Source organism: Lethenteron reissneri, chromosome 26 (assembly GCF_015708825.2).
Source record: "Lethenteron reissneri isolate LAM-NWPU_2019-01 chromosome 26, ASM1570882v1, whole genome shotgun sequence".
Lineage (NCBI taxonomy): Eukaryota > Metazoa > Chordata > Hyperoartia > Petromyzontiformes > Petromyzontidae > Lethenteron > Lethenteron reissneri.
In genome coordinates, this window is record NC_083804.1 from 17,490,763 (window position 1) to 17,502,627 (window position 11,865).

The 11,865-nt window shown below is 49.1% G+C and overlaps 1 protein-coding gene across 5 annotated transcripts in view; it reads right to left on the reverse strand.

The window, feature by feature from the left end:
* Nucleotides 1-11,634, reverse strand: part of LOC133347747 (tyrosine-protein kinase HCK-like) — a 44,847-nt gene extending 33,213 nt beyond the window's left edge. Inside the window, exons 1-2 of one of the 5 annotated variants that reach the window (XM_061560299.1) lie at nt 11,446-11,634; nt 6,910-7,067 (exon numbers count right to left, since the gene is read on the reverse strand). In XM_061560299.1, coding sequence (XP_061416283.1) covers nt 6,910-7,029 — 120 coding nt within the window. In that variant the 5' untranslated portion in view covers nt 7,030-7,067; nt 11,446-11,634. Of the gene's footprint in view, nt 1-6,909; nt 7,068-11,170; nt 11,304-11,430 lie in introns of those variants that run through there. The other 4 variants (XM_061560301.1, XM_061560303.1, XM_061560302.1 and 1 more) reach the window with 4 other exon arrangements.
* Nucleotides 11,635-11,865: the final 231 nt, after the last annotated feature.

Consider the following 11,865-nt stretch of genomic DNA (forward strand, 5'->3'; position numbering starts at 1 on the left):
CCCCTCGAATGTGGTTCTTGTTGTTCTTCTTCTTCTAAAAATAGCGTCTACACGTGTACGGGTATTGGGGTCATCGTGATTTACGCATTGACCGTATTTGTACAGCGTCTTAAGGCAACGCAGCTTCATTCAGAAGCCCTCGAAATCCACGTTGTGACACGAGTACACATTCTTGGACACGCCACATGTTGTTTGGTCACGCTTTAGCTTGTGCCAAACATCGGGCGCACAATACGACGCGGAAAAAACACAACGAAAACCAAGTTATGCCAGCACACTGTGGATGTGCGTGGCGTCTACATGTGAGCACGTGAGGGAGGGGGGTGCCAGACTACGGGGGGGGGGGGGATGGACAGCAGTGGAGAACACGTGAGTGACAGAGCGAGCGAGTGACGGAGCCATGCAAAGCGCAATGCAAATGCAAAAAATGTGAACCTTCAGTTCACGAGAAATATTTCCAACGATCACATTTCAAGATAAAACTTAAACCGTCCGGTTTCCGGCCACCCCAGTTCGTGGCGTCCGTGCATTGCTGTTTCCGCGGGCAGGTATTCGTGGCGTTTAAAGTGCTCGTAACGTCGTGCAGCTCATCACGAGCCCAATGCCGACAACGCAACGTGAACCTGCAGAATCGAGGCGCTTGCGACGGTGAATCAGATAAGGAGGGTGAGACCACGTGTCTTGGACAAGGTTAGTAGAGCAACTTGTGAAGGTCAACGAGTGTATTTTCTTTCAGCCAGGTGTGAGAACTCATGAGACCGGGATGACGGTCGTTTGCAAGAGTAGACCTGGAGACGATAGGAGAAAAGCCGCGTAGTTTGGGGAAATACAATGATGAATATTGTCTCCTGCATGGAATGCCTGGCTGGGACTGCCTCTACCATCATCGCATGGGGCGTCGCTCTGCTTAGCCCTGTGTGTGTGTGCCTAGCACGGATGTAAATGTGGGTTTTGTAAACAAAAATATGCGGCGAGTGTGTGCGAAGGCGTTAGCGCAACGGGGCTTTGTGTGCACGGTTTAGCCACGCTGCATAATGAAGTGCATGCCGTGTCACGAACACATGGGGAGCACTCGAATCAGATAAGCTCGTGAAAACAAATTCATTAAAATAATTAATCGGACCATGTGCAAAGCTAACCAGCAAAGGCATTGCTCGTGTCGCTGGGTCAGAACTTGTGGCTCATCGTGCAGCCACACACCACACCGAGTCCATACGTCTCTAAGAGGCCTGCAAATATGTCAACCTGTACAGTCTTCCTTGAAGATGCCAAAATCCACACTACAGCCGGAACTCAAAATAAAGAGAGGCACACATACTTGGTTTACCACACAATCATGGGAAGAATAATTAGACTATATCAGGATACTAGAGGGAAGAGGGGGGGGGGGTGCAGAACGACACGTTAATGTATTGTCTGATACATGCATTGTGACACAACTGACAAAACACGGAGATTTTAATGTCCTGGGAAGACTGACGGATCTCCCAGGACAGCTGGTTCAAAAATAGGAGGGGACTGGGAGAATAGAAACCCAGGAGAGGTAGCAACTATTGCACACACCCCGAGTCTGCGCCTCTTGAAAAGAGAGTGTCCCGGGGGCTTATATGAAGGCCCCAGAAGCACTGTATCTCTACAACCTGCCTTCCATGTAAAAAAAAAATCCCCACCGTAACTCGATACCTCACGGACCACTCGACCTAATCTTCACTTGTGACAGGATTGTTAAATAAAAAATATATATCTACTGGACATGTCAGGCGTGTTCGCGGTAGATTCAACAGTGCTCACTGCCAAAGTGCAACCCACTATCACAATTGCAGCCTGCACGATAACGCGCATCGGCCCTGCAACTGTTTTGGATAATTTACCTCGTGAATTCCCACCGCAACCGACACCAACAACCACATTTCTAACGCCGTGCGTCGTTTCTTTCTTCTCTGCTGTTCTAAAGAAACATTTAACGTATTTAATTTTACAAGACATGGCATTATCGAAGCATTAATGTTTTACTAAAGTTGCGAGCGCGATGCATTATCAGGATGTAATTTTAAATGCACTTACGATCTCAAAGCAATCGCCCCAAAATGCTGAATATTTTGACAGAATACAATTGGAAAAACTAAGCAGTAAAAAATTATCACGCTTTATGGCTAACACTTATATAATATAACCATTGCCCAACATTTTCCTTTTGAAATGGCAATAAGATGACCTTAATCTTTGCTCTTGGGAGCTGCGGCGTCACCAGACAATAACGCTAATGGCTCGGTGCTAGGGAACGCAGTTGGGCTACTTTTGCGTCCATGTTCCACTTTACAAGCGGACATCTTCCTGCAGCGAACTTACAGGCAGCAATTTCCCTGCCACGGCACTCACATCCCACAGGCACGGGGCAAAGCCTGCACGTGGAAACATTTCCTATATACGCGGGGAGACCGTTTCCCTGAAAACAAAATCAACGGCGAGTTAATGTTTCAGTGAAACTCCACGAGCTCCTCCAAACGTCCCACGAGGAGGAATGCCATAAAAGTAGTTTTTTGGGTTAGATCTCGCAAATGTGTCGTTAAACCCGCCACCACCCGACAGTCAATTCGTGAGGCATCTCACGTAAACAAAACATGCCAGTTCGTTACTAGTTCAGCACATCGGTGTGTTTGAGAGTAAAACCCATTACATTTACCATTCGAGTACCATGACGTTTCGCCGGTAATTACAACCAGCCTCATCAGGCGTCAGCCAGAGTTGGAACGCATCGCAGTGTCCCGCCACGCAATTGTCCTTGGACGCACGGTGGCCCAATAAAACCGCGTACGAAGATTTGCGTTACACACTAGTGAGGGACGGCATTTGGGAAAATGACATGCCGCGACTAGAGAAGATTCGGTTATTGAAACGGCTGTTGCTGAACAATTTACCTTTTCTTCAGCGTTTAAATGCACCCACATCTCCAGATGCTTCGTAGCAAGAAAAAAAAACTAACGACACATTTTTAGCTACGTGCGCATGAAACATGAGCCTCAAATCTTGGCTCGAACAAGGGCAGAGTGTCAACTGCACGAACATCACTTGGAGCTATGCACTTTTAAATCGAGATTGAAACCTAATTTCTTTAGAACTGCTTTTTGTGTTTAGTTTGTAAACCTTCCCCCACACGTGGAGGGGTGAGGACAGGGACACGCTGGTCGTATGAATGTTTATTGAACTTCTTTCGCATCGTAAGTAGCCAACCGTGCTAATCGGAGGTGGTCAATGCGTGATGCTGAAGCGAAAAGACTCGGGACCGATTCAGGTAACAGCATTCGCCACTGATGGAATGGAAGTCACGTCGCTAACCATTGCGCCATTGTCCACTCGGTGCATACGAATACACCGCTACTATAATTAGCACCGGATTTCTGGTGAGCAGACCTGAATGGGCCAGGAAGGAGAGAGAGAGGCTGGGCAGACGCAGTTACGCGAGACAATGGGAGGTGGTGGTTAGGGGGTTGGCGGCGGCTGCGGGATGTTGCGGTGGCAGTGAAGATCGGCGCTGTGCGGTGGTTGTGATGAATCGACATCGATGGTTCGCGTTGGCGCCTTGCGTCGCTCCGCCGTGTTTCTGACACTTGTGCGCGAGTGTGAGCATGGAGGAGGGCACTGCCGTGGTGCCCTCCGTGAGCGGAGTGGGCAGCGCCAATACGAGTGCACGATGCGGCGGGTGCGTGCGTTTCGGTGCCACTTCCCCAGCGCAGATGACTACACTCCGCAAAGGACTACACGCCACAAGTTTCAATATAACATGTTATTTTAAAGGCTCTGGTCACAGTAACTACTACTCTCGTGACTGTATAATTAATACACCATACTTGTCAACCCATACGGTTTACCCGTATTATTGGACAGGAAATTGAGTTTTCTGTTCCATACGGCGTCGGGCCGTTTCAATACGGACACATTTATTTTTGTCTACTTGTTTGTATTTCCCCCTTGTGATGGGACGTTGTAGGATGAACGTTGGGATTTATAAGGTCACGGGGTGACCAATAAGCTCTGAATTGGTCTGTAATAAAGTAGGCAGTGATAAGGGGTTGACAGGTATGGTACAATTGCACATTTTATCACAATCTAAGAAGCACGGTTGACTACGTGCGGTGTGGAAGACGTTACAAATACGTACACACACTAAGCTTTTTAAATCTTGCGCAATACTTGGAAGTATCTTGGCCGATGTGACTGTGCACGTATTATCCTATGTGGTAGTGTACCGGTGTCCAGTGGCGGCTCCTGCAAAATCTCTCAGGGGGGGCAAATGTCTGGATGATTGATAAGGATAAGGTCCACCCATGCAATGGATAAATTAACAGCTTAAGCATGTAAAGGCAACTTCACTTCTTTAATATTAATGAAAAATAAAGTGACTCTTACAATACATCTTGTTTGTTTCTATACTCACTATTAAAACAAATCACTCAAGTTTCTTTTATTAAAGATTCCACTAGGTGGCGACAAATTATATTGTTGGATGAAACGTGCTTACGTATGATGACGTAAGCACGTATGATGACGTAAGCACGTGTGATGACGTAAGCACGTTAGGGCGAGCCCTCCCGGAAGCCATAGAGAATGCATTGGAGCGCCCCCCGTTCGAAAAAAAACATCTTTGAATGTAAGTCGATGGGGCCACTCGGGGCGATTCTCAGCCGGAGTGAAATCGCCCAAAAAGAGGCGGTACTCCACAGAACGTAGCATGACGCTGATTGGACTATATCCAGAGGCACAGTGACAGCTAGCGTGACTCTGTGGTTGAATGACATTGGTGGTGCGTCGCCCAATCGCCCTAATGAAGAAACCGCCCCTGCCGGTGTCCCTTGCGTAACGTACCCCCCCACCCACTCCCATTTCGCGAATTCGCAGTTACGCAATTCATCTTTTAGGGTCCCACTTCACATTTAGCTATGCGTGTCACAGTTACGTGCTCAAGAAAAACTAAAAAAATGTGTTTAACAAACATTTTTTTAAAAAGAAAAAATCATTTTCAATGATAATAAGAACCAAAGAGTATGTAATAATGATAAGTTAGAACAAATATTTCTGATAGTGTCACCAACGCGTCATCTCAGCGCCCAGCATCACGGGCTGGGCGTAGCCACCTTCGATCTGAGTAGAAGCAGCCCGCGGAAGCGTTCAAAAAGCCCTGAAGTTACTCCTTATTAAGTAATCTGTACAGTAGTAACCTTTTTCAATCTTCATTATTATTTGTTATTAAGTATTTTTTTTATTGTTTACTTTAATTGACAAGAGTCTGGTAAAAGACACGAACCGTAATAAGGGAGGGGGTGAGAGGGGATTTTAGAAATTCCGCGGACCTCAGTGCGAACTCGGTGTTCTCCTGGGTTCTGGGAATGGGGAGAAACTTTTGGGGGGCGGGGGGCACACTGCCTCACTCACGTAGTAGGGACTGCGAGCAGAGGGGGCGTAGGGTTCTTATAAGGGGAAGGGAAGGCGAGCGGAACAAACGTAAAGTAGAAAAATGGAGGCGGGGGATGATGAAACTCATCATCATGCTACGTCTCTCGAATAGAACGAGGATGTCCTCTTTTAATAAGTCCTTTTTCAACAAAACCTGACCCAGTGGTCGGGCGCGTTCAGTGCAAATGCTTTTTTGGTCACCCCTGTGCCACATCTGAGCTGTACAGATTCTTGAACCGCTGTTGTGTTCATTGTCCATGTCTGTGACCGATGGTTTTAATGTGCTCTTGATACTAGATTTGAAGCTTTCGTGACTGCAAGGTTTTTTTTATATAAACGGAGTGGTAGCTCCTGCAATCTCTCATTTACTTGATACAGCTGTCGTGGCTGTGACGGTTCCACCTGAAGACGGAAGCTTGTGTTGCCTCCGAACCGTCGTGATTTTTATTTACTTTTATAAATTTTTATGTTTTACCGACGTGACTTTACCGAAAAACCTAAGAATAAGAATATGTGCTCTTGATAGTTAACGGGGTCCGGTGGCTTGTTCGACAGAGCGAGCGGCTCGCAATCGGCTCGCAATCACGGTGGTCGCGAATTCAATTTCTGGGTTTCGGGGTTGATTCAGCCTCATAATTCCTCCGGGGTCTATAAAACAAACAACGACTGTGGGAAAAAATTAGAGTGGCTGTCCAATGAATGGACTCAACCCCCGCCATATGAACGCGGAATTATACACCAAGGGCTGTAAAACGGGTGCTGACCGCCGGTTCAATTCTCAGTTGAGCAGGAAGTTAGTCTCGATGTACTGTATCTTCAAGGTTTATTTGTGACATTTCACATTTGAGTTTCCTGTTTTCTGCGCGCATAACCGACAGAGTTTCTCAGTGGGTTCTCACTTGGTTAATAATAAATGTCTGTTCGTCTTAGAGAGACAGCAGGAAACTAGCAAACTATATTCTGGCCAATTGAGTCGCGATAAACTCGGGTTCGCACACTCGAATTGGGACTGCAGTGTTCGCCCAATTAGTGCTCGATTGAAAACGAACTTTTTTTTAGAACTGCTTTTTGCGTTGAATTTCTTGTCCTACCTCCGCACTTCCAAATAGCACGGTTGGCTACGTACGGTGCCAAAGAAATTCAACGTACATACACACACACACACGTGAGTGCACCGTGTGTCCAGTGCGTGTGTTCTTTGTGCACTATGTCCAGTGAGCGTGATGTACGTACTGCGTGTGCTGCTCCAGTAATGAGTGTGCTGCGCCTGCGTTGTGTGCATGTGCTGCATGTGTTAGGTGCTGATTGTGCGTATGCTGTGCATAACGAGTGTGTTGTGCGTAATGCAAGTTGTGTGTGTATAGTGTAATGAGTGTTTTGTGTGTAGTGCGTGACCTCTGTGAACTCTTTGTGTACTGTGTGAAGTGTGTGCTGTGCGTGTGTTGCGTTGCGGAGCACCTGCGGTCGTAACGTGGGGTCCCGAACGTAGATACCCCCCGGCGCCTTGCTCTGCACCTTGTCCTTCTTGCCATCTTGTTCGTCCAATCCGGACTGCAGTGCGGACTGGGCACAGCCCATCCTTTATCCAAATCGAGCCCTCTGTGCACAGGCACTACCTGTCACCACAGCCGGGCACAGACAGAGATCATCCATGTAGCATTGAACAGATTTCTGGGGCAAGTGCTGTTAGCGAGACACGTAAGAAAGACTGGATCGGCACACGAAGGGATTGGGTGGCCAACACCACGCCCCGACGCCTTTGTCTCCCCAGTGCTGATGCTTACAAACCACAGCTCGTAGAGGAGATGCCCTGAAGACTGGATTAGAATATTCTCGGCATCGATGTTAATGGATTCGCAGCGCAGTCCGCAGCCAGGCGCACGCACTGGCACACACAAATACACTGGCACACACAAAGACACTGGCACACACAAATACACTGGCACACACAAAGACACTGGCACACACAAATACACTGGCACACACAAAGACACTGGCACACACAAATACACTGGCACACACAAATACACTGGTACACACAAATACACTGGCACACACAAATGCACTGGCACACACACATACACTGGCACACACAAATACACTGGCACACACAAATACACTGGCACACACAAAGACACTGGCACACACAAATACACTGGCACACACAAATACAATGGCACACACAAATACACTGGTACACACAAATACACTAGCACACACAAATGCACTGGCACACACAAATACACTGGTACACACAAATACACTGGTACACACAAATACACTGGCACACACAAATACACTGGTACACACAAATACACTGGCACACACAAATGCACTGGCACACACAAATACACTGGCACACACAAAGACACTGGTACACACAAATACACTGGCACACACAAAGACACTGGCACACACAAATACACTAGCACGCACAAAGACACTGGCACGCACAAAGACACTGGCACACACAAATACACTGGCACACACAAAGACACTGGCACACACAAAGACACTGGCACACACAAAGACACTGGCACACACAAAGACACTGGCACACACAAATACACTGGCACACACAAATACACTAGCACACACAAATACACTGGCACACACAAATACACTGGCACACACAAAGACACTGGCACACACACACTGGCACACAGACGCACACACACATGCAGCTGGACACACACACTGGCACACAAAGACAGCGGCCCACACGAAAAGACACTGGCACACACACTGGCACACACACAGCAGTGATAGGTCTGAGATGACTGCCCTCCAGCTATTGGCAAATCGATTGGCCTAATGGCTCCCCAGAGCCGGGTTGTCACTTACAGGGGGATGCACCGTGCGTTCGATTTGAACATTCAGTTCAAAAATCCGGTCGGGCCAAGGCGTCCGTTGGCATCAACACCACCGTGTAAATACTAAACATTGCAGCGGCGCACAGCGGGCGCAGGTGAAGGAGAAGAGCAGAGCCGGGCAGGGCAGCAGGCAATGTTACCAGCTGTAACGATTTTCTCATTTGGAATGTCAACACTTAGGAGCCGCAACGTAAGAAATATTCCAGTGATAATGCGGTAAATACTTATTACAGCCCCTTTTTTCCCCCCCCACAACCCACTGCTGGGATATACAAAAACAATAATGAATGTTGCGATGTTGTTCTTGCAAATGAGGTGAAAGGTTATGTGCGGCCCTGCAATTTCCCGCTCATGCCACTGCTGGCGAAAGAGGCCTCCACTGCAGGTAGCCCCTATAGAGCCCCGTCCAGTGAGGAATGTGGGGGGGGGGGGGGGGTAATTCGGCCTACTCTTCCACGGTTGACAGACGTCCTGTCAGACGTGGGAGTACCCACACTTTACCCCAACTGTGGTGAAGCCCTTTTATACTGCTGGCTGGGTGCATGGACAGAGGCGGGTGTGGATGGGGTGGTTCTCGAAATGTTGCCCATTGTTTATAAACTGCCACGCCGGGAAATCGAATCGAGCAGATGACCTCTGGATTGCAAGTCCTGTTTTCTGATCCATGAACACCACGGCAGCCCCCCCCCCCCCCCAGGATTGTCCATTCTACAGCATTTATTTCACATCGTGGCTTTTTTTTCGTTGTTTGCTGCACTGCATTTTACGCCGTCGTGTTTCTCACAATCATCCCGTCCGATTTTAATGGGGAATACCGATTTATTAACGCTCTCTACGTGGAGCAAATCCATCCCTGTGTCGTCTGCTTACCCACCCCAGCCCATCCCACCCCAAATTGTGTGGCTTTTAAATGGTCCGTACACGTTTGTTTGAATTACCCTTCACCCCCCGCTCCTAACGGGTCACGCATTTAATTGAATAATGAAATGAAATGACAATGGCTTGTAAATGAATTATAAATGAGCGGTTGATGTTAGTTAAGAACGGCGAATCCTGTGCGACTCCAGCCGCCGACCAAAATCACCCAGAGAAGGCGCCCGTTCGAATCTCGCCAGAGCCGGGAAGCTAAGCAGGTGCTGAGCCTGGACAGCGCTTGGGATGCGTGACCACAGCCGTGCGCACAAAACAGGCACAATCTCGGCGTTGTGGGCAGCAGCGAGAGGGCAGGACAGCCAAAGACACCGTGATGTCTGCATCCCACCCACCCACCCACACCTTTACCGGCGCGGTGAAGTATTGTCAAATAGTCCTCAAGGCGTGGCAAGGTTCGCTTCCAGCAGTGGATCGACAACACGGGCTGCTCTCTCAACGCGGTGTACTGACTACTGCACGGCAGAGCCAGCACAAAGCACGCCACCCCCACGCCGTTCAATAGTCGCACACTCCCTATGAGTGGCGGCCTTGTTACAGACCGATTCAGACTGTATTGATCACCCCGTGCCCTTATTAATCTCGACGTTCATCCTGCAAAGTCCCATCACAAAGGAGAAACACAAACACATAGACAAAATATATATTGCCCGTATTGAAACGGCTGCACGCCGTATTGACCTGAAAACTCAATTTCCCCGGACAAGAATACGTGGTATAAACCGTATGGGTTGACAGGCATGGAGTGGGTGTGACAATGAGTGGTGGGGCGCTCGTTGGGCCGCTGCAATCCACCCACCGTGGCAGACTTAGGGCGGAGGCCCTCCTCGTGAGCCCATTGTTGCGCGACCTACGTTGATCCCGATCGATTTGACTAAATACTCCCCTCCACTCGCAGGCCATATATTAGCGCTGCTGCCGGTCGCGTTACTAATTAAAACACGGGCAGGGTTGCGTTACACGGTCACAGCAATGATGCGGGTGGGGGGGAGGGGCTGTAAAATAACGAGAAAATGAATTACCGGTTCGGCAGACGCAGTAAGGCAACTTGAACAAAGCCGCACGGCAGCGTATCTACTGATGATGATGATGGGTCACTTTTCAGTGTGCCAATGTTGGACTGAAGTAAGAATGTGGCGAGGCTGCTGCTGCTGCTGCGTTGGCAATTTTGCAACAAGGACAAATAACAAACAAAAAACACATTCGTCGATAATCTTGAAATAAAACAATAGGCGACGTTTCGGGTGTTGGTCAATGTCGGGCTGTTCATCCACAGTCTAAATATTAATTTCTATGAGGCCCCTAAAGTACGGTCATGTGTTTGTATTGTTTGTTGTTGTTGTAACGTTCTTATCCCGCCCTTCTGGACATCAGTGAAAAAGAGCTTTATAGCTCATCGGATTCGTCCAGTATAAATATTTTCATTCTGAAAAATATTCTGATATTGTGTACGGTGCAGTGCTCCAACTATTATTCACTCAATTTCTCTGGCATTTCTGCTACGAAGATGGGCTATTGTTCGACACGTTGCCTATTACTGTACAGTCACTGGCAGTGCTATTGCAGACTGTGTTGAGTTTTGTTAACGGTGGTGCATGTGCATCCCTGATATCGCAGTCTTACACATTTTTAATAGGGCGGTAATTCATGATAATAAATCAAAACCTTCGTAGTGATGGTTCCATCACCCCAGGACCAAACAGGTCCAACTAACTCGTCAGTGATGCAGGCTCACAGTCTGTAACCCATGTGGACCAGTGTAACCAACACTGCACCTTGACCACAGCTAAGTTGTTAGACGATCCCACGCACAACGATGCGGTCTGATTTGAACATTGCTCGGTAAAACAGTGCACCTGGGCTAGGTAACACTCGGCTGAGACTCCTTTCAGTTCTAGCCTAGAGAGAGAGCTTACCTGATTGAAACTCTCCTGCCTCACCTGGAGACACCACACCTGCATGAACCCCCTCTCACCGCCGAGGGGATCTCCTCCTGCCTGGATCTCCCCTCTCCATTCTCACCTGGCTTGACAAACCCCCTCTCCCCTCTCATCTATCTGGAGAGACGTCACCTGCCTGAAACATGATCCATTCTCACCCCAGGGTCAGGGTAACCTCATCTGGCTGAGCTCCTCCCCCCCCTACCTCACTCTCTTCCCACCTGGAGACCCTTCACCTGGAGACAGCTCACCTGGAGACAGCTCACCTGGCCGGGGACGCTTCGTTCTTCTCCGCCCCTCAAAGGCAGCAGCACAGACCGCTGGTGCCGATGATGCGGCCGCTGCTGCTGCTGCTGCTACTGATGCGTCGGCGGCGGCGGCTGCTGCTGCTGGTTACTGAGGTATCCGCCCTTCTCTCGAGAGGCAGTGGCGCCTGAGTGAAAATGAAATAAATGGTGGGGGGGGGGGGGACCGCGGAAGACTTCTCCTTGCCGCTTCCCCCTGTGACGAGGAAGTGGCGGCAGCCCGGCGTGGTGTTGCGGGCATCGCTCAACGCGCGTGCGTGCGTGCGCGCGCACGTGTTGTGCGGGGGAGCGGTGGCGCGGCGGTTAGCGCATTGCGCGCGACAACCACTTGACAGTGGCCAATGTTCGGACCGGGTCCCGGGGGTC